Source organism: Mustela nigripes, chromosome X (genome assembly GCF_022355385.1).
Source record: "Mustela nigripes isolate SB6536 chromosome X, MUSNIG.SB6536, whole genome shotgun sequence".
Taxonomy (NCBI): Eukaryota; Metazoa; Chordata; class Mammalia; order Carnivora; family Mustelidae; genus Mustela; species Mustela nigripes.
In genome coordinates, this window is record NC_081575.1 from 90,823,599 (window position 1) to 90,848,088 (window position 24,490).

The window sequence follows — 24,490 nt, forward strand, 5'->3', positions numbered from 1 at the left end:
CCCTATGAGGCATGGCCAATTGGGGTATTTGAGTTTTAGGGAGAGTCAATGGCTGTCTTAACTTGGTTCCCGGGAAGCTGAGCCTGTGGCTTGTTGACAGACTGTTCTCAGGGAAAACCTATAAGTGATGGAGAGGAGCAAACGAGAGCCAAGTGAGACGAGTCTCAGGTCAAGTCTAGCCAGAAGATGCTCAAAAACTTGTATTCTGCAGGATTGCCCTCCCGCCCCCATCATTTTAAAAAATGAGGTTAAATTGGGGGCACACAGTAGTCACTATTCTATAGAAATTCTGAAATCTGCCCAAATTTTGGTAGTTACTTGGTCATGCCTCACAGTCTAGAAAGAATTCTTTTTTTATAGGATTTTATTTATTTATTTGAGAGAGAGTGAGCAAGAGCAAGAGAGAGCACATAAGCAGGGGGAGCAGCAAGCAGAGGGAGAAGCAGGCTCCCCGCTGAGCAGGGAGCCCCACTTGGGCTTGATCCCAGGAGCCTGGGATCATGACCTGAGCCACAGGCAGACGCTCAACCGATTGAGCCACCCAGGCATAAAGAAGATTCTTTATGATTTTTCGTACCCTCTTGGCTTTTGATTCCACCCTCTGAGCATGCTCTCTTTTCTCATGAAAGGTCACACCTGTTGACAGCTAAGCAGTCTTGTGAGCCTGCTTCTTGACTGGAGAGTTCTGGGAGTCCAAAGACCTCCCCTCATTCTGTATGTTTCTGTTCTCTCAGTCATACCAGGGGTATTTCTGCATGTGTAACTTATTAAGAACGCTGTGGGTCTCCTGTGAATCTTCTTGGAGTTCCTTCAACTAGACAAAAGCCATACCCATACATTTTAGAGATATAGATTCTTTTCTGTTTGATTGAGAGGATCTATGAGACACATCCTTAATCTCTTTCAGGGGCCTATTGTATCACTGAAGGGATTCTGAGTCGCCATCTTGATTTAACCAAGGATTTGACAGTCATATCTTTGGCTTCATCTTTAGACTGTGTTTTCCTGGCAGTGCCCCGGATTTGATCTTTGTTCATAAGCCATCCAAATGTCCTTTATACTTTATTATGACTACAGTGTAAACCCTTTGGCAAATCATTTGCTAGCACTAAATCATCTGGTTCCCACAAATACCCTATGGCTTCCAATAGTACACAATACATTTTTCTGGGGTGCCTGGGTGGCTCAGTCAGTTAAACATCCAGCTCTTGGTTTTGGCTCAGGTCTTGATCCAGGGTCATGAGATTGAGCCCTGCATTGGGTTCTATGCCCAGTGTGGAGATTCAGATTCTCTTTCCCTCTCCCTCTGCCCCTCCCCCGCCTGAAAAATAAAATAAAATAAATAAATTTTTTAAAAAGATTTTATTTATTTATTTGTTGACAGAGACAGAGATCACAAGTAGAGCAGGCAGAGAGAGAGGAAGGGAAGAAGGCTCCCTGCTGAGCAGAGAGCCCGACGCGGGACTTGATCCCAGGACCCTGTGATCATGACCTGAGCTGAAGGCAGAGGCTTTAACCCACTGAGGCACCCAGGTGCCCAATCATGGAGACTTTTTTTTTTAAAGATTTTGTTTATTTATCTTATAGACAGAAATCACAAGTAGGCAGGGAGGCAGGCAGAGAGAGAGGGGGAAGTAAGGTTCCCCACTAAGCAGAGAGCCCAATGCGGGGCTCGATCCTGGACCCTAAGATCATGACCTGAGCCGAAGACAGAGGCTTTAACTCACTGAGCCACCCAGGCACCCCAAAATAAATACAATCTTAAAATACGTTTTTCTAAACATCCAGATCTCGCCAGGATTGTCACATTTCATCTTCATGTACTGAAGCTGCACCAAGCAGGATAAACCATTGCAGACACAGGAGCATAAGGACACATGATTTATGTGTCATAAGAAACTTAAGGGAATTTTTCTCTTTCCTTCCAACATTTGTTGACTACCAATCCTGAATCCTATGTTAGATATACGAGACATATTAGATGTGGTTCTCACCACTGTGCTATTTAGAGACATAATTTATCTTCATAGTTTTCTTCTTGAATTAAGTCTAGACTACTATGCTGTCTAGTATGGTAGCTACTAGCCACATGTGGCTATTCAAATTTAAACGAAATGACATAAACCCACTCTGTTTTCCTGTTGTACTAGCCATATATTTCAAGCGCTTAATTGACCACATATGGCTAGGGGCTACCCTGTTGGCCAGCACAGATAGAAAACATTTCCATCATTGCAGAAAGCTTCTATTGACATCAAAATCTAGGGAAAAAACAATAAGATCTAGTAAAGGCAAACATTTATCTCTGCTTTAAATATATTTTTCTCTTCTGTACTAAAATGAGTCAAATATCAAGGAGATACTGCATGTGTCCTCAGTAAACATTCAAACATCCTTTAAAATAAAGAATGTTGGCTAATTGAACATAATAATTTAAAAAATTTTAAAAAAAGAATGATATAAAACTGTGGTTCTTAATACTTTCTGGATCACAGACCCTTATTAAAAATCTACTGAAGGGCTTTAAAAAAAAAATCTACTGAAGGGGGGCACCTGGGTGGCTCAGTGGGTTAAAGCCTCTGCCTTCAGCTCGGGTCATGATCCCAGAGTCCTGGGATCGAGCCCCGAGTTGGGTTCTCTGCTCAGCGGGGAGCCTGCTTCCCCCTCTCTCTCTGCCAGCCTCTCTGCCTACTTGTGATCTCTGCCTGTCAAATAAATAAAATAAAATCTTATAAAAGAAAATAAACTTTAAAAAAATCTACTCAAGGTTAGCAGCTTTTCCCCCTGGAAAGTGTATTTATGTAGCAAAAGGCATACCCGATTACAGGGGTTCATGCACTTTGCGCACAGAGCCTTTCCGCTGATCCTCTAGGATGCCGGGGACTCAGATTAAGAATCTCTACTGTAAAGGGAATTTTATTTTTCTATTGGCTTTTGGGATAAAATTGATGATGCAGTTTGCTATTTAACACAATGACTTTTGATAATAATAAGAGTATATTTAGAATAATGAGGATGAAGGGAAAAATAGAAATTTCCTACCAAAAACTAAGAATGCAGAGCTCTCTTCAAAATAACTAAAAAATAAGCCCAGCCCTTTGAGTTAAAAATATAACATAGAACCGGCAGATCTGTCCATTTGGATCATGTGTCACAATCAATAAAGAAATATAGAGTTTTAGCAAATTGGCTGTATTTTCATTAGTCTCCAATGCTTCCCCCCACCCACCTTGAGAACACGTTTGGGTGACGGAAGGAGTATTCTCCTAGCCTTCTAAAACTGAAGTTCCTGATGTAATTCTAATACATATAATAGATATTTCTTAAGAGCGGTTTGGTGCCCCAATGATACGTGGATGTTCAGAATGATAAGGTGGGTTTCAGTTGACCAGAAAGACCCGTATTTGAACTTTGGAGGAGAGGAGTGGCTGTTTCTTTGGAAATCTGTTGACGTAGATGAAGTTTCTGCAAGGAGAGCAGAATTATAAATGGAACTGGCTCCAGGTAGGGCTGAGGGACAGAAGCCTTCATGGCACCGAGTTTCTGATTTCTGAGCCAATGTTGAATTTGTGTTTGTGTGGAAGAAGCACTGAAGCATTCTTTCCAAAGAGTGGTAATCCGAACCATATGAGGACTGATTAATGGTTGTCATAATGAGACCTTAGTTAACCAGAATTCTAGAGGGATAGACTTTTCATAAATCAAGAAGAACATGTTAAGGACCCTTCCTCTGTCCTCCCCACCGCCCTCTCTTTTTCTTCCTTCCTTTCTTTTCACTGTAAACCTGTGGAACATCCCCGATATGTATGAATCTCTTTTAGTACTTATTAAACTTTAGTAAGTAAAATCTGCTACATGTAAGTTAGTCTTTAGTCTGATGGCATCCTTCCCTATGTCCATTTTGTAGACTGGTTATTATTTTTTATAGAAGTCAGTGCATGAGTTTAGGCTGAATATAAACTGGACACTTTCAGAGAGGGATGGCTAGTATTCATTTATTTTCTTTTCCCCTCTTTTATCCCCTGTCAGTAATAGGCAGTTAATTTCCCATTCATTTGTGTATCGGTTTGGATACAATCAGTTACAAGTAATAAGCAACGTTCTTTACAAAAGCCTAAATCAAAAGGACATTTCTTGTTGACCTAACAAGAAGTCTGGAGGTAAGATGTCTGAGCCTGATTTAGTAGCCCAATAAGGTATATCACAGACCCCAAGTTCTTGTTATCCTTCCACGGTGTGGTCCACAGCTGAAAATCTTTAGAAGTCCCAACGTCTTATCTCATGGTTGCAAAAGGGCTGCCATAGCTTCTGGCATTTACCTTTACACAATAGCTTCAAAGCAGGAATCGAGGAAAGAGGGAAGAAGAGTTTTCTCCCTGGGCAGTTTTCTCTTTTCATCAGAGAGAAAATCTTTCCCATATTCCCCCCAAATTGGACTTCTTTCTTGTCACTGGCCAATCCTGAGCTTCATGCCTACCCTGGCAACGGTCATTGGCGATTTGTGGTTTAAAGTCATGGTCGCTCATCTCCTAGGGAAGGGCACATTGCTGCTGAATAGGACATTGCTGGTCTTTTAGCAAGAGAAAAGAGAATGGCTGCCAGGCCGCCAATCCGCAGCTTTTGGTACACCCAGATTGGTCTTGCTTTGGGGGTCCCACCTTCCTTGGCATACCTGCCGTTGGACCACGAGAAGGCCATTTGCTGTTGGGCTGTCAGTGCTAGGAAAAGCCATGCTAGTGGGTTGGGATCTAAGCGGAGGTGGGTGGACCCGTGTCTGTGAGCTGCGGCTAATCAATTTGCTCATCAGGGTAACCTCTGCCAAGATTCTGAATTGAGGTGATCTGCATTGTCTGCCTCGCAGTCTCTAAGTTTAGTAAAAGCAACAGTGAGAATGCTTGTCTCCCCTTCTGGCTCATTATAAAGACCCTCGTCACAGTGTAACCTAGAGGTTTCCTCTCTTGGGCAAACATCTCCCACTTTCCCCATGACACTTGAGTGGAGCTCGTGCTTTTGACTTGAGCTCGTGGTGTGACCACACACGGAGTGTACTCCTAACGGCCCTGGAGGCAAGGAGCAGGGTTGGAGCTCACAGTGGGAGTTACGCGGGCACAGGTGAAGGGGATCTACCCAGAGTGTAGAAGTTCAGCTTCTGGCAACTGGTCCTACACTTGCTTGTGTGGCAGTCCTTTTAGACGCGCATCAAGGCTTTGGGATGTGAAGACTTGGCGGTGGGGAATGAACCAGAAATATTAAATACCACAGTCCGCCAGGTGCAGTCTTTCACAATTTTTCAGTACGTTTTTAGAAATTTCAAAGTAATGATAGGCTCAATGGAGAAAACCTGAAAAGCAGAGAATAAAGGGGGAAATTTTCACCCATGAGTTCTGCTCGAGCATGGAGGCTTCTGGTATGTTGTTCCAGCCATCTTCCCCATTTCTTTCCTTTTCTCCCTCCTTTCCTCTCTTGCTTTTTAAATAAGGAAGTAATTCAAGTATAAGTAAATGATTCACCCTGTAGACTCAACTGATATTCATATTTTCTTCAGGTTTTTTTTTTTTTTTTTTTTTTTTGCTAAGATATAAGATGTCAGTGGCCCCCATGTATAGCATGTATAGCATCCTCTCTGCCCAGAGGAAACCACTAATCTGAAGTTGGTATATATTTTTCCAACCCATTGTCAGTTTCCTGCATATCTATGGGAAACATATAGTAGTGATTTTTGCATTGTAAGATGTGACATAATTGACGTCACACTATTTATTATGTAACTTGCTTTTATTCTCTGTCCATGATTGTGTATGTGATTCCACCTTGTTTCATGTAGATGGAATTCAGCCATTTGAGCGGTGACAGCTGTCTATCATTTGAACACCCACCCCCTCACCTCCCCGTTTCCTTCTAGAAATGGGTTTATATAGTTGTTGTTACTAGAGGCAGTGCTGCCCTGAGCATTCTAGTGCATGGCTGTCTTTGCATTATGTGGGAGTTCCTGAGGCCGTCGTCTAACAGTGGGAGGGCTGGGACGCCTGGGTGGCTCTTCCTTTGGCTCAGGTCATTGTCCCAGTGTCCTGGGATCGAGCCTGCATCGGGCTCTCTGCTCAGTGGAGAGCCTGCTTCTCCCTCTTCCCTTGCCTGCCATTCTGCCTACTTGTGTTCTCTCTCTCTCTCTCTCTCTCTCTCTGTGTCAAATAAATAAATACAATATTTTTAAAAATAAAATAAAATAAAAGTGGGAGGGCTGATTTGAAGGGTAGTTTCACGTGCATTACCCAGGATATCTTCAACCTCACTGTACCAGCTCTACTCCACTGGCTGATCTTGAGAATTCCACTGTCACAAAATCCTTGCCGGTGAGGTTTGTGCCGATCTGATGAGTGTGAATTGGAATCTTGTTCTATTGCGCCCTGATGACCAGCGAGGTTGAGGATTCTTTGATATTAACATGTTGTGGCTCCAAATCCAGGAGCTTTGTGCGTATGTATCCTTCCCCCCCCCCCCCCCCGGGGCACTCTTTCCTTTATTTATCCTGGATAGTATTTCTGTCATCTGCATGGCAAATATTTTCTCCCAGCCTGGCACGTGTCTTTAAACGTTGCTTATGTGTTTCTTATTGCACCAAAGTTTTACATTTTAGTGTGGTGAAGTGTAGCAGTATTTTACTTTTTAAGTGACGGTTTGTACGTTTGATTTAATAGTCTTTCCCTAACTCGTGACCATGCAGATGGTCTGCATTTCCCCCCAAATGTTTGGCTTTTAAACGTGGGCCTATAAACTCTCTGGAAATGATTTTTTTGGTATGGTGCGAAATAGGACTTATTATTTTTTTTGTATGTGCATATCCATTTAATCCTAGCATATTTATGGACCATTCCCCCTGCTGATAACAATCCTGCCTTATTGTATTCCAGTTTGACATATGTGTGTCAGTGTTATATTATGTGTGTGTGCGCGTGCACATGTGTGTAGCTTTATACTTCATTCTCTATGTAGTTTACAATATTTGCTTTTCTGCTTAGTTGTATTTCATGTACATTTCCCTATTCCAAACTTGATTAGTGAATATATAATAGCTTGTTGATAGAGGATAATTTGTTTGCTCATTCCCCTATTAAATTTTCCCTATAATAAATAATATATGAAGAAGGTGTCTTAGAATGCTGATGGACCAGCAGGATGGGGCTGTACACCTGCCTCTCCAATAGGTCCCTTTCCCTTCTCTATGGAAGGTACCCCCGCCCCCTTGCAATTACACATCTCGAGCTGTTTATCCATGAGTGAGTGTCATGGTGGTCCCAGAGATGCCTGGATCAGACATTCCTTCAAGGAAGGACCAGTGGTCTCAGCTGGAGGCAGTGCTGGTCTTGGCCAGTCATCAGCTTTCAGCCCCTTCAGAGACAGCCTCAGTTGTTGGAAATGCTTGACCCATGCTCACATCCTTCCAACACAGGCCCTACCATTTCCGCCCAGCCTGAAAGGCTGTCATTGGGCTGCCATCAAAACTTGACCTCTTCTCTCCAAACTTGCTTCCTTCGTATCCCTTTCACAGGTGTTGATGATCCCTAATAAATTTCCTGTGCCCCAAACTCCATCCCCAAAGCTACTTTCCAAAGAATCCAACCTGTGACAGTTGTCCTCTTTGCTTTGAATCAGGAATAAGTCCAGAGTCTCTTACTGCCTAGATAGATTGTCTGGAGGCCAGGATGACAGGGGGGGAAAGGGAAGTGCTCTTAATGAGCTAGATCCCTTGACCCTTACTGGGAGATAGGCCATACGGAGATGAAGAATGCAACAGTTCTTAGAGAATTCCAGTCCATCTCTGAATGTGGAGAGAAATGGAGACAGGGTGGGAGGGGTGGGACAGCAGATTCTGAAACACTTTTAATATATTCAGAATGTATTTTAGAAACTAAATTTCTTTGAGTTACATGCATAATAAAGTTTATTTTCCATTGTGAAAGTAATACATGTTTATAGTAGAAAATTTAAATGAGAAGGAAGAAAAACATCCAATTATCATAGGCTCTTTGATACATTATTTTGAATTTGATTGTTTTACATTGTTATAAATCACACCATTCGTATAATTTTGCTGTGACACATTGTTCACTTAATGTGATAATATAAGTTTTTTCCACACTATTGTATCTTTTTATAAACATTATTTTTAATGGCTGCATGACATTACAATCCAATGAATCCAATGAATGTACTATGGTTTATTTAACCATGTGATTGACTACTTGGTCTGTGTGTAATCTTCTGCTATTATAAGTGATATCGCAAGAAAGTCTTGGTGTGTAAATTTTTTTTCCGATATTTAATATTCTTTCCTTGGGATAGATTCCCAAGAGTGGAATGACTGGATAATGGGGTTTGAACATGGGCTTTTGATTTATTTTGTTAGATTGCTTTCCTGAAGGGTAATACTGGTTTTCATGTTCACTTTTTGATATTGAGAAAGGAACAGTTTGCGTAACTTTGTACCTGTCTTGATGGCCAGAGAGCTAGTGAAGAACCCTGGAGCAAAGGAGAACATGGAACTGGGCTTGTCTGGTTGGGGAGTTGGGGCCTTTTTCAAATGGACATGGTCCAGGCTTCCTCAAGTTCCGACTTTGAATTTCCGCTCTATCTCTCATCCGGAATACATGTGGAGCAAGGACCATTACTCCTTTCCTTCTCCTGTATGGGGATTTGAAAAAAATCTCATAGTAGAGAATGCCCTCCCTGCTCAGTGGGGAGTCTTCTTCTCCCTCTCCCTCTGCCCCTCCTCCCTGCTCGTGCTCCTTGCGCTTGTCTGTTATGCTTGCAGGCCCCTGTAGGTAAACATGGGACCAAGATGGTGCCGACTCCGTGGTCAGTTATCAGACCAGGAAGTCTACAGGGAAAGATATGATATGTAAATTTAAGACTCCAGTTTTGAAGTTTGGGCCCTGGTACTACTTTAAAGACGAAGAACCTACCACTTACTGGAATCCAATATTTAATATTCTAAACATGACTCAGTTCCAACTTCCAAATGAGTTTAAATCTTAAAATTAAATACAGTTTTTCTCTTGGAGGCTGTGGTTTTCAAGGACAGCAAGATTCATTAAGAAACTTTACTTCAGCGATGCTGTGGTGAGAGGCTCTAAATAAACATCCAGATTGTTGATTTCGGCCTTCATTTCCTACAAGTATACCAAAGTAGCCTTGTAGTTCTTCTGCCATTAAGATAAGAGATTTGATTTTCCTCCTTATCCTCCACCTAAATTCATTTCACAAGACAGATGGACTTTCAGATACCACAAACACTCAGTTAGACTGAGTTTTCTCTGACTGCTGGAGAAAATGTAGGCCATGTCTGAGTCACACACATTTTACTGCGTGTCCCCTGGCGTGAGAGTCATATATGTTGGCGTCTTCTCAGAGTGAAGCTGACTTTCTATTCTGAGTCCAGAATTTCAGTTGGCACACGGTGATTCCAAAAACAGTTGGAGGCTCATTTTGATTGGCTCTGGCAATCTCCACCCAGCCAGGTTCACTCTGAGAGGTCCCCTGTCCCTTCATGAATGGCCATGGAAGCTTTCACTCTCGGCTCTGCGTTCTAATTGCCCCTCTCGCATGACTGTGCCAAAGCAATGCTTCGAAATAGTCGTCCATATCAGGTGGCTTTTCTTGCTGCAGTTTCTGTTCTTTTTTATTGTAGGATCTGGAGACTCACCGCTAGAAGATGATGAAGTCGGGTATTCACACGCTAGATATAAAGGTGAATGCTTTGCTTGTGTGCTAATGAGGGACCTGCTGGTGCCAGGAGAACTTTCCTTTTTGCCTTGCAGAGCAAACTATAATAAAGTGACCAGACAACCAACACATTAAAGTGCGAAATATATTGAAAAATAAATAAGCTTATGCTCCCATTTAAAAAAAATAAAAAGGAAACTTTAGAATTTTCTGAAGTGCTGTCCTTCAGCACCCGGTGGTCATTTTATTCTCCTAAGTTTCTTTACTGTCTTCACCTCTGCAAAGCCAAGCTCTAGCTGATGAAAGTGAAAATCAAGCCATGAATTCTGCCTGATTGATACATTACGGCTAGAATGGTCCAGAGTAAACCACCCAAGGTCAGATCTGGACCCCATGCTGCTAATGTACTGAGATGAATGGGGAATGAGAAAACTTGATTTTCATAAGCTCATTTCACGGTGCTCTGAGTCCAGCTTGGCTCCTGAAATGATTAAGTAAAGTGTGTTGTCCAGTGAAGCTTTAAACTCATGATAAAGAACTCCATCTCTACACACATCTGGCCATCCACCCCCCCCACCAGGTATAAAAAGCCTAATCAAGAAGCTTCTGTACAGGCTCAGGTAAGTATGTCTACAAGTGTTTCTACTGGTGAGTCGTTTCTTTGAAGCTTAAGGAGCCCTTGGTAAAGGGAAGGTAAATGCAGATTGAAACTGAGGAAGAATTGGTTAATAAAGTTCTGTTGTGGCGTCTCGCCCAGGAAACTTGCCCACAGTCTAGCAAGAGGACACTGCCCTGTTCTGTGGCGACGTGTCTAAGCTGTGGGAGAGTCGGGATAGTACTGGTCAGCCTTTGGTCATAGAGAGTCCATTAGCTGTTTTCCATTAGGAAATAGCATTAGAGTCCATCGGATTGATGTAAACAATCTAATATAATGACTGGTGCCTATGTCCAGGTGTATTTCCCACCATATTCCACATTTTCGTATACTCTGTGAATGCAGACAGACCCTCATTCTTACACACAACGTCTACATTAATTGCCTCAGGAATTAACCAATCAAGTAAAGGACAAGCTTGTTAATTAGATGTTTGGAGGAAGGAGATATTGTGATTCTGCATGCTTCTTAATTAACTGGGAATTTTTAAAAAAAAATTTTTATTTACTTACTTGAGAGAGAGCTAGCAAGAGAGAGCACGAGCAGGGAGGAGGGGCAGAGGGAGAGGGAGAAGAAGACTCCCCACTGAGCAGGGAGCCCAGTGCAGGGCTCCATCCTGGGATCCCGGGATCATGACCTGAACCAAAGGCAGACGCTTAACCGACTGAGCCACCCAGGTGCCCTAACTGAGGGCTTAAAAATTTTTTTTCTTTGAGTTCCTTGTTGAAAGATCTTCCTAAAACACATGCATGCACATATGGACATTCACTTGTACAGTAGAAGTTGTTTAGTGCCCTCAGCTTGTTGTTCCTAATGTTAGCCCTCACCTCATAGCAGTGTGAGTGTGGGAGGTAGACCAGATAGCTAGTGCCTGTCCTAGAGTTTTAGTAATAAAACTGTCATAGGAAATTGTTTTTATTGTCAGTTTTTTTCAGTTGTTTGTTTTTGTTGTTGTTGTCACTGTTGTTTAGTAACCTCTGTACCCAACCAGGGGCTCGCACTCACAACCCCGAGATCAGGAATTGTACCGTCTTTTTTTTTTTTTTTTTTTTTAAAGATTTTATTTATTTATTTGTCAGAGAGAGAGTGAGTGAGAGTGAGCACAGGCAGACAGAGTGGAAGGAAGAGTCAGAGGGAGAAGCAGGCTCCCCGCGGAGCAAGGAGCCCAATGTGGGACTCGATCCCAGGACGCTGGGATCATGACCTGAGCCGAAGGCAGCTGCTTAACCAACTGAGCCACCCAGGCGTCCCCAATTGTACCGTCTTCTGACTGAGCCAGCTAGGCACCCCAGTTTTCTTTTTTTAAGTTTTAATACTTTGATGCAAACCATTGTAAACAGAGGGTTTAATTTAGCTCTAGCTCCTCGGGTCCCTGCATGGTGTCTGGCACAGAGCACTTACTCAATAAGTGTTCTTGAATTAAAGAGAAGAAGAAAGTGAGAGGGAATCAGTGTTTCCGGTGACCCCAGAATGTGGCAGGCATTGCTTTTTCGATTCTCTTGCATGGAATGCCATCATATGATCACACCAACTGAGGGAAGGGGGAAGGCATGTGGAATATATATCATTATTTCTTATGCAGATGAAGGAACCACTGATCAAAGAGGGTAGGTGAATTGCCCAGAGTCACACAGCTAGCCATATTGCATTGAGGTCTGAAATCCAGCTGTTTTAACTCAATGGCCAGAGTTTGCTAGTGGCTCCTCACTTGTCTGCTGTAAGACACTGTCTATCCCAGGAGCTCCAGTTAACTGGGGTGCTTACCACTTCAGCCTAGGGGGCCGAAAAAACTTTCCCGAATAATCAGTTTATATTTCTTCCAAAATAAACCCTGTCTTAACGGAAGCAGTGTAAGAGCTTTCTTTCGCTGAACCTCTGTGGTAAATGTTTTGCTCCTGCACTTCAACTCATGGTGCTTTGGTGCACTTCCGATTCAAGTCACTCACTACCATTTTAATTATTATTACTGCAGGGCTGTTAAACTGTCAAAATATCTTGTAGAGATTTCTCTTGGAAAGCAATCCAAAAGGAATTCCTTTTGCGAGTAAATGAGAACAAGATTGTTTTCCCACATGTTGACAACGGCACACCCTTTGGAGGTACAGTCAACACTTCCGGGAGGATTTGAGGACTCAGAATATGGGACATATTCCTGCAATTTTCAATTGCATTGAAAATATCTCGAACTAGATGAACTCGTGATACATGTATACCCGGGTCATCCTCTCCCGGAGATGCCAGCCTTCAATATTTGACCTGGGTACATGTGTGGAAAAGCCAACCGTAACATGTGTGCTCAAGGGCAGGTATGCTGCTTCCTGGTAGCTTCTTCGGGAATCATGTCCCTCCTGAAAAAGTCCAGGAGCTGGAGAATGTGAGCATTTTCAACATGCGAGTGAAGGACAGGCTGAAAATTGGACACGCTTCCCGGGTTTCCATCGGTGGAGTTGTGATCAGGACACAGAATGCACAAAGGATTTGCCCTGGGCTGGAAGGGTTACCAGAGTCTACTCCGTTATCAGCCAGAAGAGGGAGGAAGGAGCCAGGCAAGCGTAGGGGTTGGCAAGGGGTAAGGCAGAGTTTGAATCCTACAGCTTTAAAGCCGGATGATGGCACTTCGAACGAAAAGAACTTAATCCACTCCTGTCACTTCTAGATGAGGAATCTGATTCCCTGAAAGATTGAGTGACTTGTTCAGGGCTGCTAGGAGATGACAGAGTTGGAACGGATGCCCCCCGGGGCTTTTGCCTCTGCCTGGTCTTGCAGGCACCATACCCTGCCAGCTCAGTACGTTTCCCTCCTCCCTCTCTCTGTGTCCCCGGTATTCACCCCTCCCTCGCCACCCTTCCCCCATCCCCAGCGGGGGCTTCACTTTCTCTGGAGAGAGAGGCAGGAAGGGGGACCCAGCCAGCAAAAGGAGGAGGCACAGAAGCCTTGCTTGTTCTAGAAGAACAAGACACGCAGGGAAAGTAAGAGGAAACGAGGCAGTGGGGAGGTTAAGGAGGAGGGGTGGGGAAGATTATAAAGAGGTAAACAGGTGATTTTTAAGATTTTTTTAATACCACGGAAGTCCTCTGCCGAACTATAAAAAAATGCTTCTCCGAGACCCCAAACAACTGGTGTATAATGGAGTTTCCTTGTAGGTGATCTTGCCTATTACAGTTGGAAAAGAAAGGCAGAGAGAAGGAGAGAGGGAGAGAGAAATATACCTCACTTCCAGTAGTCACGGAAGTCAGTAGGGTCCAGATCTCACTTCTCTTTGAGTAGTAGGCATCTGTGGATTTTTCCAAACTTTATCTTAAGATCTTTTGGTGACAGAAGAAATATCCACAGCTTGGCATGCTAAGCAAACACACACCAAGGGCTTCTCATTTACCTGTGATCTTGAAATCTACTTTCATGGCTTACCTGGAGCCATCACCAAAGAAGGAACCAGGGTATTTAAAACTGGTTCAAGATTCTTTTATACTTAAAGAAAATAATGGAGACATGTATGCTGTTTTGTACTTGACTTTGGGGTCCAGATTGTTCTCGTGTAAAACTGTTAGCACAGACTGTGTGTGTAAAATCCAGAGGAATGAAACTTGGTTCAAGGAAGGTCTGCAGGCCTGGGGCAAGCTCCTCTAAGTCTGCTCCCACAGGGTCAAGCCCACAGGGCACGCCTTCTGTGCTCGAGTCCTGACTGTAGGCCCCGTGTGGCCACAGTCTCCACAAATATTATAGGATAAAAGTATTATCCAAAGGAGTTGTGAAGGCGCAAAAGTGAAAAAGCCATCTGTGCACAAGCCCTGGGCATGGGTCCTGGTCTTCAGGACTGAGAAGCAGTCAGAAACACACTGTCAGAAAATTCCCTGGACAGTCAGACAAGGTGTCTTCCTTTTCGGCCACATGATGGCGCACACACCCTGCTCGCGGACAGCTCAGGGGCCCGAGAGGCGGGGAGAGCCAGGCAGCTGGAGGGAGGGGGGCTCCTACACCTGGCATCCGTGAGACAGCCACCGGCTGGCTTGAGGGAGCTTGGCCCTGGTCCCCATCGATTGTGCGGTGGGCACTGTGGAAACTTGCCCACCGGGGAGCTAGCCTTGCCCTAACAATGTTACAGCTTTCAGCGAGCACCTTCCAAAGGCACCAGAGAGAGGTTCTGATTTATCAGTGTGATCCTATCTGTGCTCTGGGCAACTCCTAGCCCCAAATCAAGTCACCCTGGTATTCTGCCATTTGGGAACTTTGCCATGTTCCTAAAGAGGGGGCGTCACTGGGGACATCTGAAAAGGGGGTTGCTTCCCTCTGAGGAGCAAGTGTTCTGTGATTTTAAGCCAAAATGATATCCCACGGCAAAACCCTAGAAATCGCAGCTTCATTCACAGGAAGTAAAATAGTATTGCAAGTTTTTACAGAGAATATGCATGCAGATTTGGGAAAACTCTACCCAATTATTGACTCCCCTGCCACTATGCACAGATGGTTGGGGTTAGGATTCACAATGATACCAGTTGCCTCCAAAGAATTCTGTTACCTCCTTCAGGGGTAAAGGAAAAGGAGCAAGCATTTATTGAGTAAGTGCTATGTGCTGGGTGCTGTGCTAGGTGCTTAATATGCATTAATGGGTTCTGTTTGTTCTTCTTCTGTTCTGCCCCTGTGACAGAAGTATAGGTATTGACCCAGAAAGGTTAAGTAACTTGTCCAAGACCACAAAGTTAGTAATGGAAGAACCTGGGTCTATAGTCAGATATGTCTGATACCTAGTCGTATAATCATAACCTCCCCACCCAGACACACCTTAAAGACTCCTTTTTAAAAGATTTTATTTATTTATTTGAGAGAGATAGAGAGAGAGGGAACATGAGCAGAGGGGCAGAGGGAGAGGGAGAAGCAGGCTCCCTGCTGAGCCGGGAGCCCAGTGTAGGGCTTGATCCCAGGACTCTGGGGTCATGACCTGAGCCCAAGGCAGACCCTTCACCAACTGAGCCACCCAGGTGTCCCCATCTTAAACACTCCTTAAAAGATTCCAAAACCTGGGGCAAAGCCAGCCAGGGACTTGGAGAAAGAGGAGACCCATTTTCTAAAGTTGTGCTGTCCTATCTCTCCCCACCTTTGTTTCTGCCACCTGCAGATACCCCATGGTGCTCCCCCATCAAGGTGAAGTATGGGGATGTGTACTGCAGGGCCCCTCAAGGAGGATACTACAAAACAGCCCTGGGGACTAGGTGCGACATTCGCTGCCGGAAGGGCTACGAGCTGCACGGCTCTCCCCAGCTGGTGTGCCAGTCAAACAAGCGGTGGTCCGACAAGGTCATCTGCAAGCGTGAGTAGCCCGGCCCAATCAGGACCGAAGTTCTTGTGCTCTGAGATTAGGCTTTTTTTTTTTGTTGTTAAAAAGCTGAAGGTTGCATGGTCTCTGATGAGAAACCCCCCCCCACACACACACACACAGTGGGCAGACGCCAGTGGGTTTGGAAGATGTGGTTGGAAGAGTGATGACACCTTTCAGACCAGAGAGTGTGATGGACTGTTTGGGCAACGGGGCGAGTACAAAGGTTGTGTTTGTTCAGGACATGCTAGCCAGCCCCTGGAAGTGTGCTGGGGATCTAGAAACAAAACACACACATGCTCTGCTGTCAAAGGTCTCCGAGTAGCAGCAGAGAGCAGGGGAGAGACACACATCGCACCAGAAGCACCAGGAAGGGAGAAGTCACCGACTTGTGTCCCTAGGGATAGTCTGGAAGTGTTCTCCCGAGGGATGGAGCTTCAGGAGGCAGGGCGAGTGACTGCAGAACACTATCCTGGGAAAGCAACTGTGCCTCGGCGGACAAAGAAGACTAGGAGAGCATTTCAGGGGTGGACATCCAGCTTGAGGAAAAATCACCTCTCATTCAGGCCACTCCAAGAGGCCCAACATTGTTGAAGCACCTATGAGATGCCATTGTGATTCAAAACAGACACCATTTATTGAGCACGTATTGTATGCCAAGCATCTGCCCTGTGTCCAGTTTTTGCAACAAGTCTACTGATGGGGGGCCGATACTGCAGCCATGTGTCTCAGCCCATGTGCACTATGCACAGTAACCGTGAATATATGGTAGACTCTGAGGCCCTGTTCCTACAGGACTGGGCCTTTTTTGAGGCAGAGAGGGAGCATCCCCACTGGGCGCGTAGCTGTCCAGGACTGACTGGTAAAGGATTAGGGAAGCCCAGTTTCCTTGCCTGGAGGCAGGCCAAACTCTGGGACTTCCCCTGCCGGGGCACCTTCCCTCCCCTGGCCTATCTTCTTCATCCCTCACTGGTCTCCCTTGGGAGCCCTTTCTAACTAAATCACTTGCACACAAATCCACATCTCAGGGTCTGCTTCTGAGGGACCCAACCTAAAACAGTGGCTCAGCTGGGATGCCAAGCCAAGCAGGTCCCATAGGAAACAGTGGGCCCCTTCTGTGTGGCACGCAGCCACCCCTTTGTTTCTCGGATTCTGTCCATTGTCTTTCAGTTGACTTGGCACTCACTGTGTTTTCAGCATTTCTGGACTCTGAAAGACTACGGACAAAAACTAAGAAGCTCTGAGTATCCGGTTTTCTCTTTTTCAGAAAAGCGGTGTCCCACCCTGGCCATGCCGGCGAATGGAGGGTTTAAGTGCGTAGATGGCGCCTACTTTAACTCCCGGTGTGAGTACTACTGCTCGCCAGGGTACACGTTGAAAGGGGAGCGGACTGTCACGTGTATGGACAACAAGGCCTGGAGTGGCCGCCCAGCCTCCTGTGTTGGTAAGAAAATACCATTCATTAGGGGGCACATACTTTGGGAGGAGCAAGGTGTGTGTGCGTGTGTAGTGGATTTTAAAGGAAGCATCAACACCTCGGATGACCCAGCTTTGATTTCTTTTTTTTTTTTTTTAAAGATTTTATTTATTAATTTGACAGAGAAATCACAAGTAGGCAGAGAGGCAGAGAGAGAGAAGGGGGGAAGCAGGCTCCCCGCTGAGCAGAGAGCCCGATATGGGACTCGATCCCAGGACCCTGAGATCATGACCCGAGCCAAAGGCAGAGGTTTAACCCACTGAGCCACCCAGGTGCCCCCCAGCTTTGATTTCTGAAGCTCTCTTCCTCCCTACTTCTTAGGCCTTTAGCCCAGACCTAACATCAGTCTGTAACTTGGAGCGGACCTGATAGCCCGTAGCTTCGTCCGACTTTTGTTTCTTTCTCGGTTTGCTAATGAGACCTCTGCAGACTGGCAGAGGGCTGCCTCCGTCCAGGGATCTGCCTGTGGCACTGAGCAGAGTCATTGACATTTGCCAGACCGCCCCGCAGAGAACACCTATGTGCCTTTCAGCTGAGCTGGAGTTCATTTGTTGTTGATGATTGTGGTCAGCAAGCACTCCGTGTGCTAAGCTGGGATTTGGCAGAGATCACAAGTAGGCAGAGAGGCAGGCAGAGAGAAGAGGGGGAAGCAGGCTCCCCACAGAGCAGAGAGCCCGATGCGGGGCTCGATCCCAGGACCCTGGGATCATGACCTGAGCCGAAGGCAGAGGCTCTAACACACTGAGCCACCCAGGCGCCCCTAAGCTGGGATTTGGAAATGTTACCTGACTCAGGGTTTGTTGAGAAATGGTTCTTACGGTGTGGTCCTGGGAGCGTGCAGCAGCCTTGAGAACCCTTTAGAAATACAAATTCTTAGCCTCATTACAGATCTGCTGAATCAGAGGCTCTGGGGAAGGGGCCCAGCACTGTGTGCTTTAAGGAGCAGCCCACCCCCACGCATTCTGGGCATTCTGAGAGGGCTTCAAGAGAGCCACTGATAGAAGACAGTACTTCTCAAACTTTAAAGTGCATCAAATCACCTGGATATGCTGGTGAAAATGCAGATTCAGCAGGTCCAAAGTGGGGTCTAGCAGCTGGCATTTTCTCAGGCCCTTCAGGGGATTCTGATGCTCTGCAGTTTGAGAGCCTGCCTTAGAATATCAAATTTGGGCAGAACTTTAATACCTTCATTCTCCAAATTGTGCCCTTGGACCAGCAGCATTAGCACCAGCAGGAGGCTTATTAGAAATGTTGCATGGTGTGACCCATCCCAAACCTGGCAGATCAAAACCCACATTTTAATAAACTCCCCGGGGGATTCCTGTGCCCTTTAAACACTGAGGGAGACTGCTCTAGGACAGTGGTTTTCAACTCTGGCTTCTATTTAAATCTGAATCACTGGGGCTCTGGTATTTTTCCAAACCTCCCTCCACGTGGTTGAGAACTACCATGCCAGAGGATCGTTTACTCATAAACTTTTAGAGCTGCCAGGACCCAGCCTTCCAGAACATTCTACTCCCTTCCTCTAGTCTGCAGATGAGGGATAAGAGGTCACCTGTCTTACTCAAGGTTGCATAGAACCAAGCCTGTGGCTCCAGGTTCTTGGGCCCAAAGTCCCTGAATCCAGAGACAGCTCTGGCACTAAGCTAAGGCCACAGGCCCTATGAGGCTGGCTCCTGTGCTGCTGGGATCTGACCATCCTCCTGAGAACCAGTCAGCTCAGTCTGCCGATGTGCTTTACCCCAAGGTCTCCTTTCTGAGTGCTCATTGTTTGGGGGCATATGCTTTGGGGCGCGGGGGGGCAGAGATTGATGCCTCCTGGGGGCAGAAACAACAGCAACTCCTCTAGGTCAGTCCCAGCGGTGTCGTTGTGAGAACGCTGCTGTCCACGGTCCTCCCTGGCAGCCTTTTTCACTCTGCAGTTACATGGGGACAGAGCTGTAGCCAAGGGACCTTGCCCAGGGTGTGACAGAAAACCCCGTTCTGTCCAAGCTACAGCCTGGACCTCACCTAGTATCCGTTTGACGCAAGCAACCCGTTCAAAGAAACTCCGATTGCTGACTCAGGTTTACTCAAGGCTTCTCTCTCTATAGGACGTAGGTAGGAGTTTGTCTTGGTGGGTAATTGGGAAAACAGACACCACACTAGGTACTCCGAACAGAGGAGAATTTCCTATAGAGAATGGGTTAAAAAAAAAAAAATCTAAAAAGAGCCAGAGGAACAAAAGAGGAAAAACAGTATTACCCGAGATGAGTTACAGCAGAAAGCCGTGCCGACTGAGGGCTGGAGAAGCAAACATTGGCCGATGGCTCAGGAGCCCAGGAAGCCCTCTCAGAAGTTCGCACCAGAAGCATAATGGCCTTCCGTTCCCAGGACGGTGCCTCCTGTGGGCAAACCTGCCTGGCGTCCAGCTGGCAGGAGGAGTCTAGGAAATAGAATTTTGAGACTTTCAGTGCGGGCAGGAACGGGGAGATTATAGAAAACCTAAACACCAAGGGATTGTTGGCCTCAGTAACTTTTTCTCTGAGGCTTTGGCCCCTGGCCTGGACTCACCATAGTTCTCAGTGGGCAGAGGGCCACGCAGTCCTACTCATGCGGCGCAGGGAGAATGGGGCCCAAGGCCAGAGGTTCGGGTCAAGGGCCCCTCCCAGATGTCACTTTCAGTGTCTCCCCCATGACTTGGTGTGTGTGCAAGCTAGCGCCTCAGAACCACCACTCAGATTTTCTCAGCTCTTCTCTCTTGCATGGGAAAGGGCAGAGGTGGACAGGAGGAGAAGAGATGCTTGAGAATCTTTCTGGAGGCAAGCATTGGTGACGACTCCTCTTGGGATCACACTGTTCAGGTGTCCAGATCGTGTGCAGTCGTGGAAAGAACGTGCTGATTGTTCTCAAAAAGCAACAGGCATGGCTTAAGCTGGACCAGATGGGGCTGGAACCTTCCCAGAGGGAGAAAGAACTAAGCAACAAACCCCAATTTCGGGGGATTTATCTTAGAGTTTGCCAGAGCAAGTCTCAGGCATGCTGCAGAGGTGGGAGAGGATCTTGTGCCTACAGTGGGGGTCGGGGAGGGAGAAAAGGGGGGACCCGTGAGCCACAGGAGTGCATAGAGTTCCCAGGAAAAGGAGACAAAGGGACAGTGCAAGCAGGCAGTTCTTTTCCAGTAAGACAACAATAAGCTGGAGGCCATCCCCAGTGAACGTGACACTAGGGATGTCCTTGACTCTTTTGGCTTTAAATGCATGACATTAGTTTAATCACTTTGTGGGTGTGTTGGCAAGGCTAGGGGGTCCTTGAGCATAAACCAGAGCCTCAGCCTATTTTAGATGCTGACACATGGTGGCTGAGTAGTTCCCAAATTTCCACACAACTTCTAGCACTGCATCTTGGCCAGAACTTTGCTGAGTGCTGAGAAAATCATCCCAACTCTCCTCCAGACCCAGAGGGAAGAGCGAACTCTCGGCTCTCTTTTGACACTGAGGCGGTCAGTCCTGTGGTCTGGCTAATTCAAAAGTGCCGGCAGTTAAAATTAATTCTCTCCTGCAGACCACACGCTGGCACTGGATTCAAACCCATGGTTATTTCCGACACAGATATAGAAAGAAGTCAGGGCAGGGGAAGAGTTGTACTGCAGTCGCAGGAGGGTAAAGTATTTGAAGAGCCACAACCGCCATTGATATATATAAAAAGAAAACCTTGGAATGAAACAGCTATTGTTTTAGGGGATGTTTTTTCTTTCTTTCCATTTGTAGTTATTTTGGGTTGCACTGGCAGTTAGATAGAACAATGGACAGTGAGAATTATAAGTCCTCATCTAGAAACCAGATTTTGAGTTGACACGTGATTTCTCCTGTAGACCAACCCTATTTCCTGGGCCAAAAGAGGAAAACATTAAAGAAAGTCTAAAAACCACAGATAATGAGAACCCAGCGGGTGTCTTTTGACATGCAAAGAGCCCCAGTTACCTGTATTAACAAAGGACCATGTACAAACTGAGTAGGTTTCTGGCACTGCTCCCTGCTTGTTTTGTGTTGCCTCCAGAGTAGAATAGATCAAGAGAGTTATCACAGATGAGATTCTGGAATAAAAAATTCTCTGAGATTGCAGATACCCATGCACAGTGATGGAATGTTCTACTGGCTTCTCAACTGTCTGACAGCTGGGCTCACCCGCTGATGCACAGGGAAGTTTGCTGGGCTGCCCTGCCTTATTTCCAGAGATTCCTTGAAGATGCAAACATTATGGGGCTAAGAATGAACCTATCAGTGTGTCGTTGTGGATCTTAAATTATACCAAATCTCTCCTGGGTCAACAAATACACATCCTTCTGCAAACTTTCAGGAAGCTAATGTCAGCTTCGAAACAGCTGGGTTGATGGAGATAGTGGTGCACTTTTTCCCTGGCCTGATTTCTTAGTCCAAAGTGAACATGTAACCTTCTGGTGGCCATCTCTAATAGAAACACACCACCAGCCACTCTTCGGTTGGGCGTCTCTCTGGTGAGGATGGTGACTTTTCACTGTGGAAGTAATTGCTTTCACTCTTGCCTCTTTCGTCCAGTGGGGAAAATCTTCTGATACTTTCCACGATACCAAAGAATCGGAACCACTTCCCAGAGACATCCACAAAGATTATACTCTGGCTGGGGGAAGCAAACAGTTGGGCAAGTTCTCAGTGTCCAGGTTTGTTTTGCCTTTGGCAGTCAGTGTCTTCCTGTGTCCCATGAAGTGGCTTCCTCTGTCACCAACCTCAAACTATTTTATATCTGTATCAGTAAGCTATTGCTGTATAACAGACAGCCCAAAATCCAGTGGCTCCAAATGACCATGTTCTTTTGCTCCTGGTTTTTGGGTCAGAAATTTGGGCAGAGCTCAGTGGAGACAGCTCAACTCTGTTCCACATGCTAATGGCTGAGATGATGGTTGGGGTCAGAGGATCCAAGATGGCTTCATTCACAAGTCTGGAACCTCAGTTGGCTCTGCTGGCTGGGGTTTGGCTGAGTCTATCTCTCCTTTCATAATTTCTTATTCTCCTCACATGGCCTCTCCAATAAGATAATTGGATTTCCATAGATGTCAGCTGTCTTCCTTAGAAGACAGCAAAAGTGGAAGGTGCCAGACTCTTGAAGGGCCCAGACTGAGGACGGGCATAGCGTTACTTTATGTTCTGTTAGTCAAAGTGAGTCACGAGGCTGGCACAGATTCAAAGGGATGAAAATTCGACTCTACCTCTTGGTAGGAGGTACTGCATGTATATAAGGGGATTATGAGCCACCTTTGCACGAAATTCACCACAATATCCTTTGTTCAAAATCAGTGCTTGAAAGTCATTAATGAAATACATCTTGAAGATGCCATACAAGATGCTCTACAGAGTAGTTTGAAAAAAACTGGCGTGATTGTTCATATACCAGTTCAGGTACTATTAACAAGGCCAAAATCATAATGCTTCAAATGAGCCAGCAATTCTATTCTTATATAAATATTTGTGCTTAAGCAGCCCTGGGCCATGTCATAGGCCCAATCCCTCACTTGCTGTTCAGGCTAAGATGACTGCTCTCGCTCTCCCACACATCCACTTTCAAACCAGGGTAGAGGACTAGAGGACACAGGAAAAAAGGAAAGGGTATGCTCCGCCTACCCCTTTTAACAGCACAGCCCAGAAACTGCCCATGTCACTTTTCCTCACAGCCCTTTGGTGGAACGCATCACATGGCCACGCCTAACTTCAAGGGCGGCTGGGAAATGTAGTCTTTATATTCCGGAAGATGAAAGGTCCAGGCAGTTCTTTTGCTATTAAAGAAGAGGGATCAGAGACTGGGGGGTCCACCACCAAGTCCCTGCCCCATTGACTGTAGAGGGTGAGACCAAGTTGGCGTGACAGGTCAAGGGATAGAAGAAATGAGAGTAGCAGCAGGTAGAAAGCCAGTTTGCTTGGGGTATGTAGGAAGTCAGGAAATGGGCGCTGAATGGAGTCTGCGCCTTGTGAGGAGTGGGGCAGCCCTTGACTTGGGGTAAGAATAGCATCCTGCCTTAGAATGAGGCAGAAAGAAGACCCCCCCCGCCCCAGGTCATTCAGTCTCAGATACCAGTAACTGGCCTATTGTGAAGCACCTGTTAATCACACATCTAGCAGTCATCTCCAAACACAGATCTCCAGTGGAAATCTTCTACTCTTTGAGGAAACGTTTTACCACGCAGTTAATTTATAGCCTTAGTTTAAAAGGCTTTTTTTTTTCTTGTTACCTGTTGGCCAGGACATTACCCTTTTGAACTTCTTTCTTATTTCTACTGCCCACCTGGTGAGATGTTTTGAGGATTCCCAAGCTTGCCAGATAAACAGTAGTTGATAGAGTGAAATATATTTGTTTCTGATATCTGTATCTATATTTATATATAAAGAATTGGAGAGAAAGCAGGAGTGGGGGGATGAGGGGCAGAGGGAGAGGGAGAAGCAGACTCCCCACTGAGCAGGGAGGCCCACAAGGGGCTAGATCCCAGGACTCGGGGACCATGACCAGAGCTGAAGGCAGATGCTTAACAGACTGAGCCACACAAGCGCCCCTTGTTTCCGGTATTGCATATGCAGAGAGGTGACTAGAGCACAGGGGAGGGACACAGTTGGTGAGATGTCTCCCCTGAATGCAGAGGCCAGGGTTTCTACACAATAACTGGCTCTGTGGGCATCCTGACTCAGCAGGGAATTATAATTATGTTTCTATAGTAACTTTATTCAATTCATTCATGGAAATTTATGATCACTTATAAAAAGCAATGATGGCCATGGCTGGGTAATAATAGGCTTAGGTTTCTGGAACATCTGCTGAAGAAGGGCAGGCCAGCTGGTCTCGTCGGCTGAAAGTGAGGGTGCAACTGAACCTGCTTTTCTTGGATTCAGGGCACAGCTGTAGCAGGTGACCTGAAAAGAATGTCCATGTTGGAGGACACTATGAGGTCATTGGCAGGCAGACACACAGAAGTGTTCGGCTTAGTATGAAAATTAAAAAAAAACATGTGATCATATCTTAAAATCCCAGACCACGAGAAATTCCACAAGAGGAAACACTTCCCAGGGTACAAATGAGGATGGTCCTAACAACACTCCATCAATGGGCAGACGGGAGAACGAAATAGTGCAGGCCGAGTACTCAGCCTGGGGCAGGCAGGCGGGATGGTGCAGCATATATTAGTTGTTATTTCTTTTTTTTTTTTTTTAAAGATTTTATTTATTTAACAGACAGAGGTCACAAGTAGGCAGAGAGGCAGGCAGAGAGAGAGGAGGAAGCAGGCTCCCTGCTGAGCAGAGAGCCCGATGCGGGGCTTGATCCCAGG

General features: G+C 45.8%; 1 protein-coding gene across 2 annotated transcripts in view; it reads left to right on the forward strand.

Annotated features, from left to right (window-relative positions):
* SRPX (sushi repeat containing protein X-linked) overlaps window positions 1-24,490 on the forward strand; it is a 119,854-nt gene that overhangs the window by 43,283 nt on the left and 52,081 nt on the right. The window contains exons 2-4 of one of the 2 annotated variants that reach the window (XM_059384579.1): window positions 9,686-9,745; window positions 15,489-15,680; window positions 16,954-17,130. In XM_059384579.1, coding sequence (XP_059240562.1) covers window positions 9,686-9,745; window positions 15,489-15,680; window positions 16,954-17,130 — 429 coding nt within the window. The remainder of the gene's footprint in view (window positions 1-9,685; window positions 9,746-15,488; window positions 15,681-16,953; window positions 17,131-24,490) is intronic. The other variant, XM_059384580.1, reaches the window with a different exon arrangement.